Raw genomic sequence first — 24,658 nt, 5'->3', positions numbered from 1 at the left:
GACTTGCTGTTTCCATAATAAAATAAGTTAGAGCACTCTTGGACTTTTAATGTATTCATACATCAGGATACTTTAATGCATTTTGTATGTTGCTTTGACATAAAATCACTACTGCAGAAACTGGCTGTAAACATGTAATTTCCATATCCAGAAAATGGCTTTGCAGATTGAGAAATCAACATAAGTGCTCCGTGAACAGAGTATGCCTCATTTATTTATGCAATTACATCAATGTTGTTTAAAAATCAATGCTGAGAACACTTTGCTGGGCATGATGGATGCACTGTGTACCCAATTCTTTTCCACTTTAGGATGTATCTGACATTCAGTTCATCTCTGACCTTTTTCTAGTTCCAGGGTGAAGGGACAATAATCTGAAATCATTTTTCAAGGAGACATTAGTGTCAGCTGGTAAATGCAGAATATCACCTTGGAGCAAAAAATATTTCAGACAGGGTAAATAGAAAACTGTGGGTCATCTGTTGCCCAAGCATTTGTCAAATGTTTCACTTTAAAAGGATTCAAAATATTTCACCTGTCCTGCAGTGTTGTTAATGTGTGTCATTTGGCAGGATACAATATCAATCAACCATTTCACTGCCTTCAAAAATATCACGCCCCGGCCAGAACACCTTAAATAGGGAAATTATCCTTGCTGCTATTTTTCTGGAGTGGGCATTTCTGGTAAATATGAAGTATATTGTATGTAGGACCTGATACCACCACTCTTAGCACACAGTTATGACAGATCTTTTGATAACAACAACGCTGTGAAGATTTAGAGATGTAAGAATCCACAAAAGCTTCTCCCATGACAAAACTAATGGTGCAGAATGTCTGCAAGCAAATACACGGGGCATAAAATGAGCTGCTGACGGTAGGTGATGTTAAACAAACTTAGGAAGAGATAACACATTTGGCTAACAGGTGTTGCTCAGAGAACTGTTTCCCAGTGTACAGAATGGCTCTGTGAAATTAGGCACAGAGCCAGCCAGAGGTAGTTTGGGGGCAAGAGGAACATTTCCTCCAGACTAGCTTCACAGTGCACATGTTAATGTAAAAATAATAATTTTATTTTGCTCCGCTTTAAACATCTTTGAGCAGGATTTGTTCTTGCATGCATTTCTTCTCAATTTAGTAATGGGTAAACTTGAAGTCAGACATCAAAATTGGAACACCATGAATCAAAACATGAATGAATGACACATTCATCCAGTGAAAATGAAATTTCTATCAACCATATTAAATTATTTACAAGAATAGATCCCTGAATTTCCTCTAATCTTGGAGTGCACTAGACTAATGAGTGCTAATGAGGACAGGGACTAACAACCCAGTTACCCACTGCTACGGCATATTCCATAGTGTCTTCAGAATCAGCTTTATTGGCCAGATATGTGTACATATATAGGGAATTAATTTCCAATTTTACACCATACAGTTCCAAGAACAATTTACAGGAAGACAGAAATAGACATACTATTATATACAAACAAGCAGGTTACTGTACTTTGATTGCCTCCTGAACCCCCTGTAGTCTGCCTACAGAGCCAACAGGTCTGTAGACAATGGCTCTGCCACACCCAGCTGAGTGTGCCTGCCTCCCCCATGCAGGTGGATCACAGACTTCCTGTCCGACAGGAAGCAGCATGTGAAGCTGCGGAAACATATGTTCTTTCTTCTCTGCTCTTCTCCTTCTACACTAACAACTGCACCTCCAGTCATCAGTCTGTCAAGCTCCTGTAGTTCGTGGATGAGACTTCCCTCGTTGGACTCATCTTTCATTGGGATGAGTCTGCCTGGTGGGAGATTGACCATCTGGTGACCTGTAGCCAGAACAACTTGGACCTCAATGCTCTAAAGACAGTGGTGATGGTTGTGAACTTCAGAAAGAACCCAGCCTCACCTGCCCCCCTGTGTGAGTTTTTAAGATCAAGAAAGCACAACAGAGGAGGTACTTACTGAGGCAACTGAAGAAGTTCAACCTGCCAAGGACACTGATGATGCACCTCCATCCTTGAGTCCATCCTCCCCTTTTTCATCACCATCTTGTGTGCTGCTGCCACTGCTAAGGACAAGGACAAACTGCTGCAATCTTCCGCCTCTCAAGGACCTGTACTCCTCCAGGACCCTGAAACATACAGGAAAGATTGTGGGTGACCTCTCCTCTACGTTTTGTTAAATATCCTTCACATTTAAAATATTCTGCATACTGTGAACCTTTGCACATTACTTGGGAAATGCACATTTCAGCACAAACTCTTCAGCTCTTTTCACTTTAAAAACATATTGCACATATATTTATATCTTTTAGTTTTAATTTTTTTTTTACCTTTCTTTTTTTTTTTACTTGATGTTTGTTATGCACCAGAAGCACCAAGACAAACCCCTTGTATGTGAAGACCTACTTAGCAATAAGCCTAATTCTGATTTATATCAATTTTCTCTGTTTTAGTTGTTGTATTAAAAGATCTACTAGTAGAAGTATTGCACTCTGCAAGTCCCTTCACCTTTTATTGCACCCATGGAAATATTGACACCTTCAGTAAAACAATTTGTAACCCGGGAATACAAGGTGTATCTGCCTTCAAATTAAAAGCACAAAGTCTCTAAAAATGAAGTGAAGTAAGTAAGTATTCAGGTCAGGTGTGCATAACGGCACTCACTGAAGAAGAAGAATGCTTCCTGTAGTTTATAACAGACCCACTCTGTCATTTGACTCTCATATATTGAATTAAGTGTGTCACAATCCGACAAAAAAAGAGCGCCTGAGCGTCACTGTGGCATTTATTTTGAAAGTCACAACCGGAAGTTATTATTAAACATGTGGTCAGCTTGACAGTAGCATAACGCGTGTTGTGAGGCAGGTGACAACCGCTCACTGTGTGTTGACCGGCAGACTTACTGTACTATACCGGAGCACCGACTCTTGTACCGCAGCGTTACCGCCAGAAAACTCCCCGACTTCAGGGATTTATATCAGGCTGAGAGACTTACATCTCCGGTGGGACTGTTTTCACCTCAACATCTGCGACAGAGGACAATGTTTCTCCTGCAGTACACCGGTAGGCTGGTCTCAGTAACCTCTCAGCATCACGTTACACACATAAAACACAAAACAAACGTGTTTAAAGTGTGTCAGCATCCAGTGTAATAATAATAATGCACACTTTATGGAGACTTTCTCGCATTTTATGGTGTTTTTATTTGCACTAATGATGACATTATGATCCTGGAGAACCTTTATTTTGGTAAATAGGTAGTTTAATATTGTTTGTCACATGAGGCTGTTAGGATGCTCAGCATCAATTGTTTCGACTAATATTATACTACATATATGCTAGTCTATAATCATTTACCATGTGTTTGTTTTAATAAATTGTAAGTTAACAGGGGGCTATTTAATTATCTAATCCTGTGCTGATATATGATATTCTCATATTTAATTTGTGGTGAAGGCTATGTTTACACTTCCCCCATGATATGGAGAAGTTTCTGTCTCTCCAAAACTTCATTATAGGATCAGTTTACTTCTGTTTGTAATGAAATTCAACTTGCTCATTTGACTTTATAATGTCCTTTATCCTTTTTCTCATCCTGCGAGCGATGGGGAACTTGGGGGAAGTGTGAACACACTGTTGAAAAATCATTTGATTTGGCTCGGATAGGGATAAACAAAGTAAACTTTATCAGCCACATCTCCAGCCACAAATCTGATAGTAGTGCACCGCCGTAGGATTTTAAACCTTCCTCCCTTTTTTTTGGGGATTTCTCCAAAATCATAACCGCCCACATTAGAGGATGTTATACTCGTTAACCTCTTGGAGTTAATGTTAAAGTCAAACTATGCCTCTTGGTCCCTAGAGCTCACTTTGGAAACTACTGGGCTCTGCCTTATGCCTGCTGGATTAAAGTCATCTAGGGTTTTAAGTGGAGTGCTGCTGACTTTGTGTTTCCGTGTATTCATTTCCCAATTTCCCTGTGATCCTTTTTAGCTGTAGTAAAATTAGCAATTGGGGAATCACACAATCCAAGAACCTCCCACCAGCGCGCTTACAGATTTATTCAAACACTTTGTTCACTGTTTTAGCTGCTTCTAGTTTATAGTGTTTTTTTTTTTTTTTAGATCTGACTGCAGGTCTCTCACAGCCAGTCTAATGATGGATAAGTGCTCATAATTTGATGTTTAGTTCCCTCAGTAACTAGCCAGCCATTTGCTGAGAATATATAAGCAAACCTTTTGTGAGGAGGAAGCTCTGTACACACAGCTGTGCAGTTTCAGTCACACTTCTGACTGGTTGTTAACGCTGACGATTATTTTCATTATCAACCAATCTGGTGGTTAAATTCTTGCTTAAAGGACCATACCACTGATTTGATCAGTTTTGTTGTCACAGGGATCACCACTCTGTATTCTCTATATCACTATGTATGCCTGTGAAAACAGTTGTGTAGTGTCTTCTGGGAGAGCTTGGTCAAACCTGTGAAAGTAGTCCAGGTGATGTCATTGGGGAGATCTCACTTAACCTCACGCTTGGTGACCACATCTTTATCAAAAAACCTGTGTTTAGAAACTGGGGGTGTGGAGTCTCAGAGACATCTTTTAGCAGATATGACATGTATAACAGAAGATGCTACTGGTTCCATTATGGGAAATATATGATCCAGTAAAAGTTGGGGTATCTCAATCCCGACTTTGGGATGCAACCCAACCTTTTAAAGCTGCATGCTTGTTTAATTGTTTAGTCTATTAATTAGTGAACAGTTCCCACAGCGACGTCTTCAAAATGGCTTGTGCTGTCAGCCTAAGAAAATATATTTCTGAGTAGCTTGGATCAGTGTTTTTGCTGGAAAACTGGTCTAAATGATTAATTGCTTGTCAAAATCTCTGTGCCCCCTCTGTGTTTTTTCTTTTGTACATTTACCTACCTACACGATTAATTCACTTATCATTTTAGCTCCAAATGTTAAAATAATTGCTGAATGCATTAAAGCTACAGTATGTTGTGTTTTACTTGAACACTGTCATTAGTTCAAACCAGGAAAAAGTAGATGAAGTGATGCTTTATGTTAATGTTTTCTGACTCCTCTAGCGACAAAACAAACGTCTTCCTCACTCTCAAGAATGTGATGGGTGACATCCTTGCATCCATCACTATAAGTGGAGGCTGAGTGGCCTCAGGAGCAACCATGGTTGAGTTAAGGTCTATCATTCCCTGTGACAGCCATTTACCTCCACACTGCACCGATCCTCTCCCTGATCAATGAGTAGGACATTGTTGGATTGCCTTCAGGAGGGAGGGACTGTCAGAGACTCTTGACGGAAATACAGAGAGATAGAGAGAGGGATAGAGATTGAAAAGCGAGGAAGAAACCACTGGATATCTGCTTTGTTTGGAGTTTGCAGTGGCCCAAGGATAGTGCTGCTAGTATGGCTAAATGAAAGCACAGCTGAATGAAGAGTGAGATATTGTAGAGTTTGAAGAGATTTGTCAGCTTTGGAGAAATCTCCCTTTTAAATGAGGAAACGTAAGCACAGTTTTGCTAACAATTCAGCGGTAAGTGTGTGTCTTGTAACAATGGCTATGGGGAAAAGAGGCAGCATAATGAAATGTAAAATATAAGTCAGAGATAAAGGAAGCTCCCATTCTGTGAGTACCGCTGGCAATAGCAGTGTTTGGGAATGGAGGGTTCTGGAGGGTATGCTGCTGAAAAGCGGCGATGCTCAGCTCTAGTAACCTGGTTATGGATCATTCATCAGCCTTAAAGGCCCAGGAAGCCATGGAGTCTCCTGGGTGTTTAACTCATGAACTGCGTTTTTTTTTTTTTTTAGTTCTGAGTCGATCTTCATGTCTTACTGTTGTCCAGCCTTTGCAAAGCTTTGCCAGTGTTGTTCTGAAAAGCCGAAGGGTAAAGCTAAATAAATTATGCTGACAAGTTGTGTGCTTAAACCCAATGGCTTTAAGACACAGATAAGTGTTTATAGAATTATGCATTATCATGCATTAGTTGATGCATGAGTTTTCTGACTTTAAACTTAGTATAGCCTTGTCACTGTGCCTCTTAAAGCCCCAATGTGTTTGATGGTGTCTAGAGAGCATTAGGAAGCAGCAAAACAATGGACTGAGTAAAGAGTTGCACCACAAGGATGTCTGATTGCAGTAGGGTTGAGCAATTGAATGAATATATTGGCTATGGGCAACTGGCGTCCATTGTTGTTGTTGTTTTTTTTTTTTGGGCTACTCAGCTACATACTTGAGAAAATCAGCAATCACCTGTGTCAACTAAATTTTAATGTATTGCCAACTTTGATAGGTGTATTAAGGGATTTTATTTTGTGCTAACGTGCACTTTCACATCAAAAGTGCAAGTTTGACACTGTGTAGAAGGCACTTATGTATAATATAATGAAAACTCCTGAAATGTTTTCAGGTGTATGGTCAGCATAAGGCTATTGCTCTTCTGTGACAGAAAGTAACTCACATGAACTTTCTTTTACTGTGCCTGCACAAAAAGTAACTCTCACCTCTCTGTCTGAGGAATATCTCAGAACTAAAGAGACATCATCAAATTTGTTCTTGAGGATACATTTTCATCATGCATTTTATACATGTGAAGGCATAATTGATAAATGCAGTTTGAACTTCTTTGCATCTAAAGGACAGCCCTCTCTTTTGAGCAGACAACCTGACAAGAAGCCTAAGTGAATGCCTAAACAGCTCTTCATACCTTGTTAAGTTTCATTCCTGTGATCATGCTCATTAGAGTTTTCATTTCAGTGTGGCTTCCCACAAAAACGAGTGAAAAAGAACTTTTGGCTGAGGCAGTAAGGCATGTTCATGGCTTGTTTGGTCCTAAATGATCTGCTGTTGTTACACCCACGAAAGCAATTGTTTGGAAATATGATTTTTCTTTCCTTTTTCTAAACTTCTAGGAGGTGTAAGAAATGTTTCTGTTTGACTTAGAGAGACGCTTTTACATGACAATTTGGTGCATAATGGTGCTTTTCCACAATTGCTACCACTACAGTGGACAGCTGTGCTATTGAGCGCTGTCATCGTGCATTCAAACTGCTGGCATCTTCGTTGATGGGTTTCTCTTTCCTGGCTGACTGTGGGCAGCAACGTTTTGAAAAAGTACTGTACATTATGTAGTATTCCCTTCGATTTTTTTACCCTCCAGTAGGCTGCTGTAGATAGCGGCGCTAATTAGGTTGGATTGATTGGAAATTAACTTTAAATGCTCAATTATTGATGGAGGCAAGTTGGCAACTGTTCCCTAGTCATTGTTTTTAACACCTGTATTCTTGTAGCTTTTCAAATGCAAATAATAGGGTAGCAGACAGCTATGAAGGGCTGTAATCAACTTCAGAAAAAAAAAAAATCAAAACAGAAAGGAAGCAAGAAAGCAAAGACACCTGCTGATTGCAGATAAGTGCGAAAAAGCTTGGCTTTGGACAGGATTTCTGCACCAACTTGCTGGGTTTGGCCATGTTTGTGAGGTCTTTCTAGCCATATGAAAGCACATCAACAGCTGCCATTACTAAGTCTCAATATTTAGCTAATTAGAATAAATGAATGGAGCTTGAACATTCATTGTAACTCGTTTAAGCAGATGGAAGGCTTTTTTTTTCTTGTCACCTGAAGCTGTTCTAAGAATATGATGAAAAAGAATAAGCCTTTTATACTTCACCAATTGTCACACTCTCCCAGTGGAAATTAGATGCAAATATGGAGACAAAAGTAAATATATTATTCTGTAGCAATTGCTGTTGTGAAGTGTGATCTGACAGTCCTTTTAGAGCTGCAATAAATGGTAGAATCGTTTTTTAATTTGGACATACTGGGAATTTCCAGCTCCCCAGGAATTTGACACATCCTCTTTTATATACTTATTATTATATTATATTATTATACTTGTTATTCATCAAACAAGTGAATAAGTAAGGGAATAATAATGAAAGCAATAAGGGAAAGTGAAATATTCTGATGAATAGCTCAGGGTCACTACAATATAAACAGTTGTTGCTATGGCAGCTGATTATATCGTATATATAACACTGTGAGCCTTTAAATCCATTTTCACTGTATTATGTTTTATACTTCAGTACAATAGGTGATAGTGTTATGTGCTTTTTTAGTCTTTGGATGAAAATGCTTATTACTTTTAGTCCCATTTACGCTTCAGTCAAGTTTTAGTTTTAGTCGATGACTACTCAAAATGTTTTAACTCTCACAAATGTGCAAGTCATCATAGTTTTGATAATCAAAGATCAATTTTTAGCTTGTTTTTATCTTCATGTCATAAAAAAAGGTCATTGATTAACGTTGTTTGATTGTAGTCATATTAGTGAAAATAACACAGATGATCAGAAAACTAGAACCCTGTGCACAGTACACTACAATGCAAGTAACTAGCAACTACGGCTGTGATTCAATGGATTTTTTTCTTCTTTTGACTTGCCATACAATTTGAGATGAGAGTATGTCAGGTTTTCACGGAAGGGAAAAATAGGATGACCTGCTGAAACGTAAAAAAAACCCTCCTACAAACCACAGCTTCAGAAAGGGCCATAAAGTGAAATCAGTACCTTTGTGACACCTTCAAATGCATTTCGCTCAACGGTTATCATTTTCAGAAACCTTTCAGGCCTTCTTAATTCCTAATCACGGAGCCAGTAAAAATAGCAAAGCTTGATGTTTCTGACTGTTACACTGTGGGTAGGTACGATTTCCTTTCAGTTTCACCACTCTTTCACACCCCTGAATCGCTGTTCATATCTTTGACTTTGCAACAATTGCTTTCAAATAGGCATGTCATGTTCTAAGCCAGAAAAATAGAATAGATTGACGTCGTAGCTTTACAGGCTGTAAATTCAGTTCCTTCAGTCAGCATGAAAAATATTAACTGCTCAAAAGTAACCACTATTGCAGCATCTGTGCCAACTCAAAGTGATACCGGTGTAAAGTCACTCACTGCTGGTTGGTTAAGACAAAAACAGAAATTTCCAAACATGATATCAGTCTGAATAATAAAGTAAACGAAATAGAAATTCAGTCTGGCGCCTGTTTTACCAAATTTGCAACCTGCCAGCTGTGATTTTGATTACAAGATATACTCTTCCTCTCTCATTTTGACACGTTTTACTGATCAAAACACACACCTAGTTACAACACATGTACTGTGAGCCTTGTAGGACTCACAAATTTATCTGCAACTTGTAAGTTGTAAAATGTTTCTTCCATTTGACCATAGAACTTGTTTGTGAAACCAGACCTTCATTAACCAGCCAGCAGTCTAGCTTAGCTTTTCAGTAAATAAATGCTGTAGGGCTGCAGCTATCGAATATTTTGGTAATAGAGTATTCTGTCGAATATTTTATCGATTAATCGAGTGCTGCGTTTGCTTATTTTCGCTGTTTATGGTCCCGGCGTCTGCCATTCTATACATCGACACTGTCCCCTCACGTTACTAAAATCCTGCTTCCGTCTTCTTCCGCTTTGCAGGGGACACATAGACTGTAACGTAAACACGTTGTGTCACACTAAAAAGAATCCGTAGGAAACCTGAGCTTTAAATTGAATTAGAAACGAGACTTCGAGGCAGAGGAAATTCCTCGATCATTTTTTGTAATCGAGTTACTCGAGGTACTTGAGGAATTGTTGCAGCCCTAGAATGTTGTTTGTTGAAGCTTTATTTTTCTTTGATGTCTCTCTTTAAATATCTGTTTGTGTGTCACATTGTTCTTGTTGGATGGATTTGTCTTCCTGGTGAGACATTCAGCAGATAAGTGGGATTTCTACCAGTACCAGTATCAGTTCATTTGAAGAGCAGTGTGAAGGATGGTGTGGTAGAACTCTGAGTGTCAGCAGAATCAGGAGCAACTTGGCAGCCTAGAAGTGTTTTTGGATCAGCACTGGCACTCTCTGGGGCTCCACCACCTGATTGATGGAGCTGTTTGTTTCTAATCACTTCAGAGATAAAGTACCATGCAAGGAACACTGAAAGTGGATCTAAGGACTCTGCAGCAGCAGGTGTAGAAGCTAACTTCAGATTGTCTCATTGCTTCACAACTCATGCCGTTTCCCCCCGTGGCTTGCTTTTATTAGGTAATGGCTGTTGCTTTAGCTCGCCACTAATGTTCAGGTGTCTGTGTTTGCCAGAAACTCCATTTGGGACAGTCTGATTGTTCAGCTTTGTAATCTTTTGGAGGTTCACAAAGCTGAACAATCAGTATCATGTGGTGACTTATCTAATTCAGCAGTTAAGTCCATTTTAGTGAAGCTGGTACCAGTTCAGTTTGTGTGGTAAATCAATATGTGGAAGCACTGCCCATCCAGAAATGTTGAGCAAACAATTCCATTTGAGTTTAATGGGGTTAGGTTGAAAATGGGGAAAGAAGAGGAAGGGGAAAAAGGCTAATTTATAATATAACAAACTGGAGTTTGGTTAAAAGAATAAAATCAAAATTGGAAAATGTTTTAAGTTGGGGGAAAGGTGAAAATAGAAAAAATGGGAATAGATGGAAGAAGCTGGATTAGACCATTCACCAGGGAGCAGCACTGTGATTACACCTGAGCAGATTTTTCTCACATATTATCTTGAGAAAGAAGCCCTTGCTCTGATACATCACTATCGGGATTCACCTCAGCCTGTCAGCATAAGCCTCTGTGTGCAGACTGAGCCGGAGATGGACTCATAGATTCTGCGTGAATTGTCAACAAAGACAGCTGAATCCCAACTAAATATCAGACCCTCTGTTTCCTTCTGTCTTTCAAAATAGAGGAAGTGCTGGAAAACCGCTGTGGCCGCAGTGGAACAATGAGACTGAAAGCAGTAATACTGTGACAATCACCTTCTCTGCAGTGGCCTCTTTCAAGAAACAAAGTGATGTTGAGATTTTTCTATGATTCTGGCATTTTTCTCTTTTCCAGCAATGCCAGAATAAGCAATTGGAAATAGCAGAACATAAGCTATGATGGATTACTCTAAGGATGAAGCACACTACATCAGAATGGGCCTGTGTCTACTGCTGCTGCTGGGCAGTGGATGGAGTCCACTAGTAATTGCCCTGAACCATAAACTGTATTTGCCAATTAGTCTTAACTGTATTTAGTATTTAGTCTTTTTTGATTGATTTCTTTTTCTAATTATTAGCCAAATTATTTATATGATTCATTTATGACACAATATGATTGACCAGCAAGATAACTAATACGCCTCTCTCATTCTATTTGATACATTTCCTGATGATGTTGTTTATATAACTCGCCTTTTCCTGAAGACATTGATATGTTGAGCATTTTCCCTGTAGAGACAATGGTGGAAAACTCAGGTTGAGGTTCAATGGTTTGGCCCAGGAAAAAGCAGCTTCCACTGAGATTGCTTGTCTGAAAAACAGTGATGTCTCCAACATAATAGACATAGGATGCCTTGAGGGGTGTTGGCAGCTTGAGGATGAACAGGGACATGAACGCTTGCATGACACAAAATAGCTTGAGCGTTGAAAAACAAACCATAATGTGAAGGAGAGGATACAGACATTTGTAAATACTGTGGCTAAAGCTCTCTGGGTGCTGGCTGTTTCTTGTCCTTAGGGGCGGTCCAGCATTGAATGAAGAACATCCCTGTACGCTTCACTGAATTAGAGTGGCTTTTTTTTTCCTCCTGGAAGTAAAATGACCATGGAAAGGTTGTTTGTGGAATCTGAGCTACACCACATCTGAGGCTGAAATCACTGAAATATGGAGGAATCTCACGGCAACTTGGTTAATTTACATTTACCTGGGATGGCTTTTCTGGGAATCGTCTATTGGAATTTTTTCTCTGTTTGCTGTAAACATTCTCACAGACAGGCCTCCACTGTGCAGACCCCTTCATAAACACAGAAGAAGCTCTATCTAATACAGCATATAGAGCTGCAATGAAGGATTCACTGTGTGAATTCAAAAGAAGTCCTGTACCTGAGTGTTTACCGCACTGAGCTTGGCCAGAGTCAGACTCCTGCTGTTTGGATAACTTTGTGGATTTTTGTGCATTCAGCACATCATGCTGACCAAAATTTGTTCAGTTGTTTTTTCTAAAGTCTTCTTGTCGATTGGATTACGGTCAACATTTACAAGGAAGTGATACATCACCGATGTTACATTTCAAGAGGAAAGCAAAACGCCTTTCATATGAGTTGTCAATGTTTTCTCTGTCTACTTTTGACCAGAAAAATGTATCTTAAGGTGAATTCAGAAGTATGCCTGAACTAGTGGACTAGTGGACACATGTTTAAAAAAATTCTCCAGAAGCCCTCTTGGATACCCCTATGGTAGATAAAATATAATAACATGCCATAAGTTCCTCATGTGTTTTATTACAGAGGTTCAGTAGTTAAACACAGATATAAACAATTTAAATATCATCCAGAATTAGTTTACTTCCTATTATTTTTTTATTCTTACACCCCATAATTTGCTTGCTCTTTTGGTAAATCATCATAAAATTTCTGCAGGAGTTGTTTTTGTATTTGTTCACTTTTGTATCCTCATAAGATATTCATAACTTCTGAGTGAGGTTTGGTAAACATTTGTAATACCCTCAAGCCTGTTATACTCAAGGGTTTCCTGCAGGAAAACGGTTAGGGCTGATGATAAGTGGTGACAGCCACTGATGATACAACATCCTTTAAACTTACTTCCACTCAAAGCAGACCCAGTTGGATAAAACATGCCCAATTGGTGATTACAAAACTTCACCCTGGAGTCTGACCTGCAGTGCAGTTAATGCATTTAGTGCCTGATTGGGCTGTTCGTCTCTTCTTTTTGAAACTTGTAAAACTTAACTTTTTTCCCTGACGCTGTGTTGTGCTACTCAGATTAAGTAGTGCGAAACGAACAAATTATGTAATCGATCAATTAATCACCTGCTGAGCTGAATCAGACCATTCTGGTGTAGGTCCTGAATGACCGTTTAAATGATCAATGTATAATTCCTTACCTCCAAAAAAAAGGTGGCAGCATTTCACCTTCTCCCTCCTTCAATGTGCTAACACTGAACCACTCAATGTACTTTCTAACTTCAATGTGCTAACACTGAACCACTCAATGTACTTTCTAACTTTACAGTACTATGAACACAAAATGAACGCATTTTTCTGCATTTTGATTCCAAAGTAACTACACCATGATGCTGACTGTCAGGTCTTGTTTGTCTAGTTTGCTTTCTTTCTCGCTTTCTGAACAAACTTTGGACAGATCAGAGCTAAGCAAACTTTATAGTTCAAATACAACTGAACTTACAAAAATGTTTTGCCTTGCCTACTTTTCTCCAAGCAATCTCCTTGTTATTATTACCGTGTTATTGTCCCTGCACAAATATGAAGTAGAATGGCAGCTGCAGACTGCTGTTGCAGACATGTTTAGAAGCAGGAGTTAAGACCAATCCACTTCTCAAATCCACAAATCCCAAAAGTTAAAAAAATTGTCTTTCTACAGGTACTGGATCAGAGCAGAATCCGGTGTGACTCCCTGACGGTGTTTATTCTTTAAGAATCTCCAAATCTGCCTTTGGGTCTCCGCTCCACAGCTCCCGTGGCCTGCAGAGGCCAGAACTGTTAGTTAGCAGCAGCTCTGTCAATCCACTCAATTCTCTACTCTTTCGTCCTCATGTTGGACTGAGGGCAGACTGAATATTGCAGTGATTAGCGATCACAAGTGGTAATACTAGAAAGTCTGGGCTGAAACAAATCAGTTAGCGGGCCAAATTCAGTAGATATCTCTGCAACATAATACATAGACATATTTAACATGACATAACAGCTGTTTCCTCTTCACATTTAGTTGATAATGTAGATAATATCTTTCTTTGTTAGAAGTACAAAAGTTATACAGGTCATACATTTACTTTCCTGTAACTCCAAAAGTGTTTTCTGTGATCCTGTTGCGCAACACCATCTTAAAACATCTACCAAAGAAAATAATATATAGATAACATATAGATGGAAGAAGCACAAATCCAGTGAAAGACATCAGCTCCTATGGTTCCTGTCAGGGCTCATTTATTCACCTCTCATGCTTATGTGAGTCCTTGCAGCCTTCTCGGCATGTGAATTCTCATCTACATTCACATCTCTCCTCTGCCTGTGGCTGTGCATCCAAACACCTTCCCAGTGGGGTTTGCTGTCTGCGTTTCACTGCATCCCTCATTGATTTGGCCTCGTCTATGAGCTGAGGAGACCTCCACCTGGGTCAGACCAATCTGAATCCCTCTTTAGGCTGCAGGTCTCAAACAGATCATATGCCCCATCTGATTATTTTCTGAGCCTGAGGAAATAAAAACAGTGTGATGAAATAAAATTACTACTTTACTGTGTATGGATACATTGTCAATATCTTCCTCAGTGCATTTGGTCTTTTGGCAAGACCTTCACAAGCTCAGCAGGAAATAAGATGGAGAAAATAACGACGTCAAAGCTCCAAAGTCAAGTTACCAATTTGGTGCTAAGACAAACTAGGATAAAAATACTGCACCACTCTTCCTCTATATTTGGCAAGGATTTAATTAGATGTATTAAAACTGACTGCAATGGAGCTAAAAATAATCCCTCCAACATTTTCCAAAGACAGGAGGAACGCTATTGAACAATGACACACACACACACAGAAAGATTCTGTCCTTTCCATGCTTTGTCCCACCTCCCACTTTTTTTTATATCACCACATTGAGCATTTGACATCAAACTGGCCAGACCATGTAAAAGTGACAGATGCCCATGGGATCTGAGTCATCATCGCTGCATTCCTGCATATCATTTCACCAGTCCTTTGATGGCTGCTCTCTCCACCTCTCAATGTCTTGTAGTATGGCAATGTGTGCTAAGTGAGTAGAATACAATAATATATTTTGCACTATATTTTTTTTCTATATCTGTAAAAGTCTCTCCAACCAGACCTTGTAGTCCGTGCTCCCCACGGAGCATCACAGCTGCAGTGGACAGCTCCCACTGTGCAGCAGCTCCGGTGGAGATAATCTCCCTGTCAGCAGTCGGTCTCTCTCCCAGATGTCAACTGATGCCAACTGTTGTGTACCTTCAGTTTGCACTCCCACAGTGCTGTCAGCAAACGCTCATCTCACCATTTTCTGTTACTTACTCACTGCATACATTTCTGCACCTCAGTGTTTGGGCCGTGAATGCAGGAAGGTGTGAATGTGTTTAATGACCTCAATTTAGGTGCTGTGTGCTGCAATTTAGCATGCATAAATTACCATTTTCTTGTAAAAAAATAAATAACAGTCCATGGATGAGAGAATAGCAGCCTCCAGACAAACATGCGTGTAGACACATGCCATGCTCGAGGCTCTGGGAGGCTGTATGTAGGCTCAATGATGCTTTGGGTTAAATGCTAAGAATGCATACATTTTACCATGTTCACCATATTAGTTTAGCGTGTTAGCATGCCAACATTTGCTAAATGGCACAAAGTGATGTATGGCTGGTGGAAATGTTAGTTTTTCAGGCATGTAGTCATAAAGTGAGAGGATCACCAGTGTGATTGTAGTTCATCCTGAAGCTGTCTTTTAATGTATCTAATATCTCCATCAAATTTTATGGCAGTTCATCCAATAGTTGTTGAGACATTTAACCCAAAACTACAAAAGACAGATTTATATTGACGTTAGAAGAAAAATCAGGACATCTCCAGTGTCAGTAGGCTTTATCCTCTGGGGACCTTGAATGTCCATACACATTTTATCCTAACCAATTAAGTAGATGTTGAGATATTTCGTAAGATAACCGAAAACTTTGACCTGCCGATGGTGCTAGAGAAGAAGTTGGGGATCGCCAAAGTCAGCAGGGTTCATCCTCTGAGCAATATGAATGCCTGGACAAAATTTCACGGTAATCCATCTGAGATATTCTGTCTGGACAAAAGTGGTGGACAAAGTTGGCTTTCTCTAGGTGAGTAAAAGGCTGTATATTATGCATCTAATTCCCTTTAATGTAATTTAATTGGCTTCCACTTTTCTATTTTCCATATCAGAATGGCACTTTTGTCCTCATGATCTATAGTCTTTGGTGTAATGGCCTATTCTTTTAGGGTAGTGCTATAAAGTTTTTAAGTTTTCTCAGATTCTGCATGTTGTTCTCTGTGAAGGCTGCATATTTGACAGATGCCAGCAGCAGCTGACTTACATCATGGTGCTGAACACACCCATTACAGAGAGGAAGCTAATTGGATTCACAAATCAGCTGACAGCTCCGGGTTTATAGTGGCGTTGGGCTTTATGGGTAATATTTCAGGGACTGTTTGGAAGTTTGTCAGAGGTAGTTTGTAGGTAGAGAGGAACTGGCACAAGAGAGAGCACCTGGGGAGCACTAGCATTCATTTCTTACCTTTTGTAGAGCTTTTACTCAGTCAAAAACACTAGTCAGTGATGAGTCACTGTGATACCACTCAACCCCAACGAACTTAAGCTCTGCATCATTGACTGGAATGATACATGCAAGACAATTAAACCTTTGACATATTCTTTAAATAGAAATCCAGGCTAAGTAATTTCTAATGGCTTTCACCAAATGCTCTTAAATCAAAGCACATTCAAAATGGCATTAATTGGCTAATTTGTTTGGATTGGAAATTATAACTGTGCCATAGGTCATTTGCCCATCTCCACGCTGTACTGCAATAACATGCTCTGGCCACTGACAAGGACTGAGCTTGGAAGATGAAATACATCAAGAGGAATGTCTTCCACAGAGTTTTTGTACTTCATAAAAGCCGAGGCCATTTGAACTGAATGGAGAGGTCAGAGCATATGGCCTGACACAGTATGAGATGACCCCCTTTCTCACTCCATCTCTGTCTTGTGCCCTTTATTATGGCAGAGTGAGCAGGCTTTTCTTGCTGCCAGAGAAATGGTGGTACTGCATCTCCTAGGTCACAGGAGAGATAAATGCTTATATGTAAGAAGTAGCCAAAGAGTCTGATCTTCAGATTTTCTCTCTTATCCTTCGTCTCTCTGTGCCTGCTGACACAGGTCCAAACTAGATCCACCAAGGCGGGAGGGAATGAGGATTAATTGTTTTCCGCAGGTACAGAGGGCAATGCCAGCGGTCTGCTTTATCGGGCCCCCATTGAGATTCCATATGCTGGGTGAAATATGTTCCTTTTCTCCTGACGAGTTGGCTTGAGCGTGTTGGTCTGCACTCTGGACTGAGAAAGAGCTCCAATGCAGCACACTGTGGCTCACCTCCCAGCAGAACAAGCATCCAAACCCAGAAATCATGCCATCTACATGGCATCATAAAACCTGCAAACATCTAATTTACAGAACACAACGTAACACCGGGCTTGTTGTTGTTGAGGACACAAGTCGTTTGGTGCTTCATTCTGCACTCTGAATGTCAGTCTGACATTTTCTTCAAGAACATCTTTTGTTATCAAGAGACTAGACACTAGATTTAAAAATACATTTTTAGTTGAAGGTATCTTTGTGCTTGAATACAATGCAGTACTTTGCTTACTTGGTCAACTTGCTACTGTTTTCCCTTTTTCAATTTCTGCTTGTCCTTGCTATGAAGATTAGTTTGTGACAGATCTGAGATAAATGGCTTATGTCCCGTGGAACATATTTTATTTTGCTTTGTCCAGTATATCATGCCAATAAATCAACTGTATGTGCGTAACCTCCCTGGCTGTTGCCAGCACAGCTCGGGGTGTGCCAGATTTGGTCAACAGCTGAATGATAAATTCCTTTTCTGAGGGCCACAGGAATATGTGGGTGTTGCCAGGCTGATTTATTAAAGACAAAACAGAATGTGAGTGGAGGAGTTTCGTTACTGATGGGGTTGAGAATGATATCTGCTGTTCCCGCCGGCAGATATGGAGGGGTGAAGTCGCTGTAGGTTAGCACGGGTTCGTCTGATTGGACATACGCTGTTGAAGCTGATGCAAATGCAGCAGGATATAGCGACCAAATCGCTCTCTCCAGAGGGATTTGCACTCCAGGCAGAAGCATTTTGCCTCCATAAACAGTCAAACAATCTCCTCATCCATACTAATCTCTGCATACAATTTTACGTATAACGGCATTGAGTACAGACTTAAATCCCTATTCCCAGTGCTGACTATTCATGAATCCTCACCGAGAGTAATATAGGTCTTTTTTAAAATTAGAGCAGCAGATTTGTTTTAAACTTAATATATAATACAAACATAATTGAACGAATTGGAAAGTCATCAAGACATTTTTTTTTCTATCATTAAAATATTTAGAGCTGCAGATTGTTTCAGCTTGATCATGTAAAGCTTTCCCTTGCACTCACATCAAAGCGCTAATTAGTGAAACTCTTCTCTTATCTCTGCACGACATCTGCTACATGCAATGTCTTTAGGGCTCCGACATATACAAGGTACAGCAAATATATCCATCTGTACTCATAGTTCTACGGTATCACTACAGATGGTTCTGAATACAGTAGCCCTGAGTCGAATGTGTATAGTTCTGTGTGTACAGTGAGTTTGCAAACTCTGCAAAGCTAGTTTTTCTGAGATAAATAGACCTCAATAAAATTAGTTTAAACACAGTGGTGACTCATAATGTGGAAACAAAGAGCCCACTACTGTGTGTGTGTGTGAGAGAGAAAGAGAGAGAAGGAGGGTGAATGATCAAGCCTAATTATCAGTGGGACAAGACAGAGCCCTGCTCGCCAATTTAAACATATTTTCACTCTCAACTTAATATAGTGGCTTTGGATTGAAGTCTCACATCTGTTACTCCCTGTGGTACATCAGTATTCATACTGCCTCTTACATTCAATTAATTTTATGTTCACCACACACACACACACATACACCATTCTGCAGATGACCTTCAGCTTGCCATATGCCTGTGTATACTGTAATTGCCGTATTGGAAAGCATGCTGATGAGGCTGTGACAGCTTCACATCAATCCCCTACAGTAGGAATAAATATTGGCATCTTCCTGTTTTGATAAGTGATATGTAGTGGACCCCTGAATAGGTGACTCTCTATCCTTTAGCCTTTTTAAATACAGTGTGGAGGAACGCCAGATGATGTGGAGGATGAGTAAAGGATGTAGCATACTTGGTGGTGTAACCCATGCCGTATGCTCACATGCTGGCTGTAAACTCCCATGTAGCAATTTGGTCAATAGCCAGCAATGTCAGAGAGCAACTGGTTTTCTTTGCTGGTTCTATAGATGGACAGTTGAAGGAATAGTTCAACATTTGATTGGTATGAATGTTGCCATCTGATTCTCTGCAATTATTCCTTTTAAAGTGAGTTGTGTGGTTCGTATTAATGAAACAAACAATGTAATAAGATTAGAGGAGCTTTTTTTAAAAAGTAATATATCTTTTTCTGACTTTCATGATGAAGATGGCAAATGTATATTCTTGCCTCACAGCAAGGAGGTTCCTGGTTCCTCCCTGTGTCTGTGTGGGTACTCTCCGGGTACTCTGGCTTGCTCCCACAATCCAAAGACATGCAATTAAAAGGTTGATTGGTGGCTGTGATTGTATCCAGAAGCTATGAATGGTCCTTGGTGTAAAACTAATTTTAAACTCACTAAATGTTATATTTGAGCCACATCTAAAAATATAAAACCTTTCCTACCCTGTTTTATTTATCATCTCCTAGCCAAATGTCATCACCATTTTTAGAGAATATAAGACTGTGACCTCACCTTTTCATGGCAAATAAATATTTACAGTATAAACCTGATCTGTATATAAACTTTGAAATGAAAAAATGAAACCAGAAAGGAACGTAGCTCCAGAGGGGGGAAACTACTGAACCCATACATAATAAGGAGGACTGCCTCCAGAGCAGTGGTGTTTAGAGACCAGCAGGACCACAATGATTTATTACAACTGTGATATAATAAATGTTAGCTGTGTTTCCAGGTCATTTTCCCACTTTGGCTGTAAAAGGGGGCTTCTCACAAATAGCATGTAGCTTACATTGATTGTAGGTATCAATAATGAAGGATATTTACGGTTGCTCATTAAATGTGCTGAAATGATTTCATAGAATTTCTGACAGTGATTGATGCAATTCACTGTGTTGCACCTGTATTATCTTCCTTGCTGCCTCGAGGAGAGATGAGGTGACTTTGAAGATCTTTTCACAGCCTCAGTGGGATGACACACTATCATATCAATCGAAAGTGCCTATGTGACTTAACGCTGTGGCAATGTGCCTTAAAGACAGCCCAACACTTTGCATTTACACTTTTGTACCATATCTTGAGATATCTTATTTCTTTAGTTCTTTTTTAGCATGGCTTTTTCACTTTTTTTGTTTCACAATTTTTTGTAATGTCAGGCTTCTTGACTGTAGTTTACTGAGGCCACATAGTTTTAGAAATGGCTGCCAAATTGGAGATTAGCCATCATTAGGGTTAGTTGGCATCGTTCAGATGCTAGAATGGTTAATAGCTTCACCTTTTATAAATATTTCAATAATTAAAATCATCAAGAAACATTTTATGTAAGCATAACAAGAACATTTGTTTTTTCTCCCCCACACACATTGTTCATACACATCACATTGTACTGATTACAACCAAATGGCTGTGTTTCACAAGCAATTTACGATATTAAGAACAGCTCCAGACTATTTTGCGTATTAATTGCATGTTTGCATTGTAATATACTGCATTATAGGGCAAATTTTAGGTGGAATGGCTGCATGCTGCTATTTCACATAATGTGTAAAAACAGAAAAACTCCTCATTGTTATTGTTATTATTGCTGTTGACCACATCTTAAACTGAAACATGGAAGAAAAACTAATTTGCCTACTTTTCTTTTTGAATTTGTAGAACTGTATATTAATAAATAAAATATTAAGATCAGTCAAAATATTTCTCCTGGCGCCATGCACAGTGTCCTTGTAAGTCTTGGAGTGATAAAAACTGCAGAGCATGCTGTGCAAGAACCTTGTTTTTCTGCTGCAATGTCAATATGCCTTAGGTTGTTAGTTTTGTCATGTCCTTTTGAAAGTAGAGGTGCTGAATAAGTTAATGCATTAATTTAAGAAATGTTTCACCACAAGGGGGGAACAAGGCCATCAGTGATTATACTGTGTTTAACAATATTTCCTGGCCTCTGAGTAATTCACCAAGTTCATTGATTGCAACAGTCCCCAGAGAAGTCACAGCTCTCAGTTGATGAGGTTTAGTCAAGTTAGCTCTTGTTATGCAGTGGCCACTCTGTCCTCCAGACTCCGTGGCTTTTCTAGGGGGGAATCTATTTCTGTCTTCACCTCATTGTGTTTGCTTAACTGTCAAAATAATGTGTTTAAAATAAAAAAAAAAGCTTATTTGTTTAAATTGCTAGATTCTAGACGTTTCGAGAACATGAGGAATTAAATCCTGTAAAAAAATGATGTTTGGAGAAGTTTGTTGTAGCTCCATGAGAAATGTCTGTTTAATTCAAATCAGCAGACCTCCAGGCAGTAGATGCAGGCACGTGGATCGTTGTTTTCTCTCATCTAATCTCTCTGTAAGACCAGATAATTAATGGTAGTGTGGCAGGGGAGCGCACAGCCATTAATGGAATGGATTCAGCTTGTTTACCCAACTTACTCCTTGTCCTGTACTTTCTTAATGAGGATGTGAGCAAGGGCAAGCCATCAGTATGGTTATCAGACATTTGGGGCTGTGGCATCAGGCAGGAGCTTTTTGTAGACAATCGCAAGGCTCCAGAGAGGAATAATGATCCTGAACTATATATGATGTCATGCAGGAAGTATAGCTGTGGGCCAGAAGCTCTAGAGTAATGACAGAAATATTCTCCACTAGGATTAGCTTTGATACAGTACTATAATTACATTCTCATTATAATTTCAGCCATGATTAAACAAAAAGAAAATGCTACAGAAAGTAAGTTTTAAGCTTCAGGTCATTTAAAATTATTTGTATTGTTTTTAGAGAAGTGCAGTAAGATTTGGCAGTGTTCACCATTAAATAACACCAGGATGGCAGCACTTTTCCTGGACATGAATTCTTACACTGTTTATCCAGCCAAATTAATATAGCTATTCATTCAGCATGCGTTTGTCAACAAGAGTTTGTTTCCAGAATTCCACCGAATCCTCCACTTGGACACAGCCTGCAGACCAGTGTGGAGATGAGAGATGAGCTCAGGGCAGACTTGCTCCTGTGGGGACCTTGCTATTCAAATCCCCTTCCAGAGAAACGAGCTGACAAAAGCCTTTGAAGAGATGAGCTGTCAGATGCTTAGACCCCCTTACATTAGGCCTCCACACATCTGAAAGGCAGGATTATGAACAGACCTTTGAAACTCAGCAATACGAAGATGAGAAAGAGGGTAATGTCTTGCTCTAGGTGTGGGGTATACGCCACTGTGTGTACATTACAGGTGAATTACAGTTATACTGGAGCATAATAAGTGGGTCATTGTAACCTGGACTTGGGAAGTTAATGTGGAGAAAGAATCCCTCTTTCCTACCTCAGTGGTCACTACTATGATAGCCTAGAGGAAGGTTATTTTGGCTGTGTTCCTTCAGTGGAGTTGGTCATAGGGCAGCAACAGGAGAGAGTGATTGCTTTGGGCAAATCCCAAAGCAAAAACCAGGTCTGAATGCCAATTAAATCAAATCAAATCAATTTTATTTGTATAGCCCAAAGTCACCAAGTACATTAGCCTCAGATGGCTTTACAATCTGTACAATTATTATACTATAAATCTATAACAAGCCATGTGTAAACCTAAGAATGTGTGCGAAAGCAGTTTTTAAGTCAAGCGTTAAAAATGTCTCCAATGGTTATGCTACATTAGTATGTAAAAAAACACAAGAGGCTTTTTGCACTGACGGCCTGATTCTCCTGTCATTCTTCCATTCATATACAAATACATTGTGTAGCTCTCTGATAAATAATGTCTGTACTCTGATAGATAAGGCCACGTTAGTTATACAGTAAATGTTAGTTAGGATGACGTGGTTTGCGGCATCTCAAAACTCCTAACACTCAACTTCTTTGGCTGATAAATCCAAAGCATTACGTTCAGGGTCAATCTATTGTCAATTTTTTAAATGTGAATCTGGTAATAAAAGCTGAGTCTATTGACTCTGCGCAAGAAAAATACTATTTTCTTTTTTTTGTTTGTATTTGACAAACATTTGCCTCTGTAAACATCAAACCAGTCGAAATTGACTGAGCATCTAGAGGAATTTTCTAACTTTTCTAGTGCTTGTCCTGACTTTCTATTTCTTGGGGACATGAGAACAAAATGAAACCCCCAGGTAGCACCCCCTTTATCTCTACCTGTGCATGTGACGGCTACCTCAAGCCTGTTGTGTCCCCACATACAATGTTGCTGCTGTTGCCTTATCTTTCTATATTGAGTTTGCCTTTGATAAAGACAAATCAATAATGTGCACTTGTTTCTGTGAAATGATTCACCATATATATCCATATACTTACTTTTAATGGTGTATGTAACTTATTTTATTTTCCTATTTCTAGTCCATCTTTGATTGTTCTTATCTATCTTGTGTATCTTGATGTCTTGTTGTAAAAAGTGAATTTCCCCAGTGTGTGGTCAATATTGTATCTTATTATGCCTTGTAAACAAATGAATGGTGCTCAGAAATGCTAGGGGGGCTCTTAATCTGAAAGATATACAGAAGTGTTGAGTTATGAAACTGTAGTGAAAGTGTACATGTTGCTGGTATGATGTCTATACGACTGTCAACAGATCATTTTTACGGTCTATTTCTGCTGAGAACTGCAAGCGCCACATTGAACAAGTAGGTGTGACCTCTACTCTCTAGTGAAACGCTGCTGCCGTGTGTGTTCATTTGAGCTGTCTGGCTCCTCTAACCTGTTAACACGGGCTCTAAAATAAAAAGCAAAAAAGAAAACAACAACTGCTGCACACACACACTACTTTTTGGTTTTGTTATCTTTTTATATCTACAGTGGGAGTGGGTCCTCTTCCATTGAAACACCGTATTTCTACAGTAGCAAAGAACAGACAAACTAAATACTGACTTTACATAGTGCCTTTCAAGTGTTGTCTCTCCTTTACACTAGGTAGGGGAGGGTGATGTGAGGAGATTGCAATGCAGTGACTGCACCATTAGATGCAACTAAGTTAGTAACTTAGCAACTAAGTAATGGGCTCCTTGGCCAGGACGTTTTGGCTTATGTCAGGTGTCATTCAGATCTTCAGCTGACTGGCACAAATATAGTCACTTTATCACTTCATCCACTTTCATGTTGCTTTGTTGTAGACTGTGCCTAGCAGCAACTTCTCATCAGCCCTCTCTTTAATTGCCTCTTTTTCACTCATTTTAAATGTGTCATGTTGGCGGTGGTCAGTGGACCTCGCACTGTACCGCCTCTGGTGTTGGCTTGATGTGCTTGGCTTATCAAGGGAGGAGCATGGTTGGAAAGAAGAGTCTGCAAGGCAACTGAGCTCAAACCTGACAGGCCTCCTTGCCATCTCCTTATTTATATGGCTTTTTGTCACTGCTAATTATCTTGCTTTTTTGCTGCAGTGCCGCTGTAATATAAAGAAGCAGGGATTTGAAGCCAACTGCTGCTCTTTTATTTTTTGCTCGAGACAGCCTGAAGTGCCCAAAGCCCTTTTTTCCTCCGCTGTGGTTACTCAA

At 39.6% G+C, this 24,658-nt stretch overlaps 1 protein-coding gene across 2 annotated transcripts in view; it reads left to right on the top strand.

Moving 5' to 3' along the window:
- Nucleotides 1–2,839: 2,839 nt before the first annotated feature.
- LOC104927929 (ecto-NOX disulfide-thiol exchanger 2-like) overlaps nucleotides 2,840–24,658 on the top strand; it is a 161,224-nt gene continuing 139,405 nt past the window's right edge. For both annotated transcript variants that reach the window (XM_027284241.1, XM_027284239.1), the window contains exon 1: nucleotides 2,840–3,065. In XM_027284241.1, coding sequence (XP_027140042.1) covers nucleotides 3,044–3,065 — 22 coding nt within the window. In that variant the 5' untranslated portion in view covers nucleotides 2,840–3,043. The remainder of the gene's footprint in view (nucleotides 3,066–24,658) is intronic.

The sequence above is a fragment of the Larimichthys crocea genome, chromosome I (genome assembly GCF_000972845.2).
Source record: "Larimichthys crocea isolate SSNF chromosome I, L_crocea_2.0, whole genome shotgun sequence".
Taxonomy (NCBI): domain Eukaryota; kingdom Metazoa; phylum Chordata; class Actinopteri; family Sciaenidae; genus Larimichthys; species Larimichthys crocea.
The sequence above is the reverse complement of the archived record's forward strand: the minus strand, read 5'-3'. Positions and strand labels throughout refer to the sequence as shown.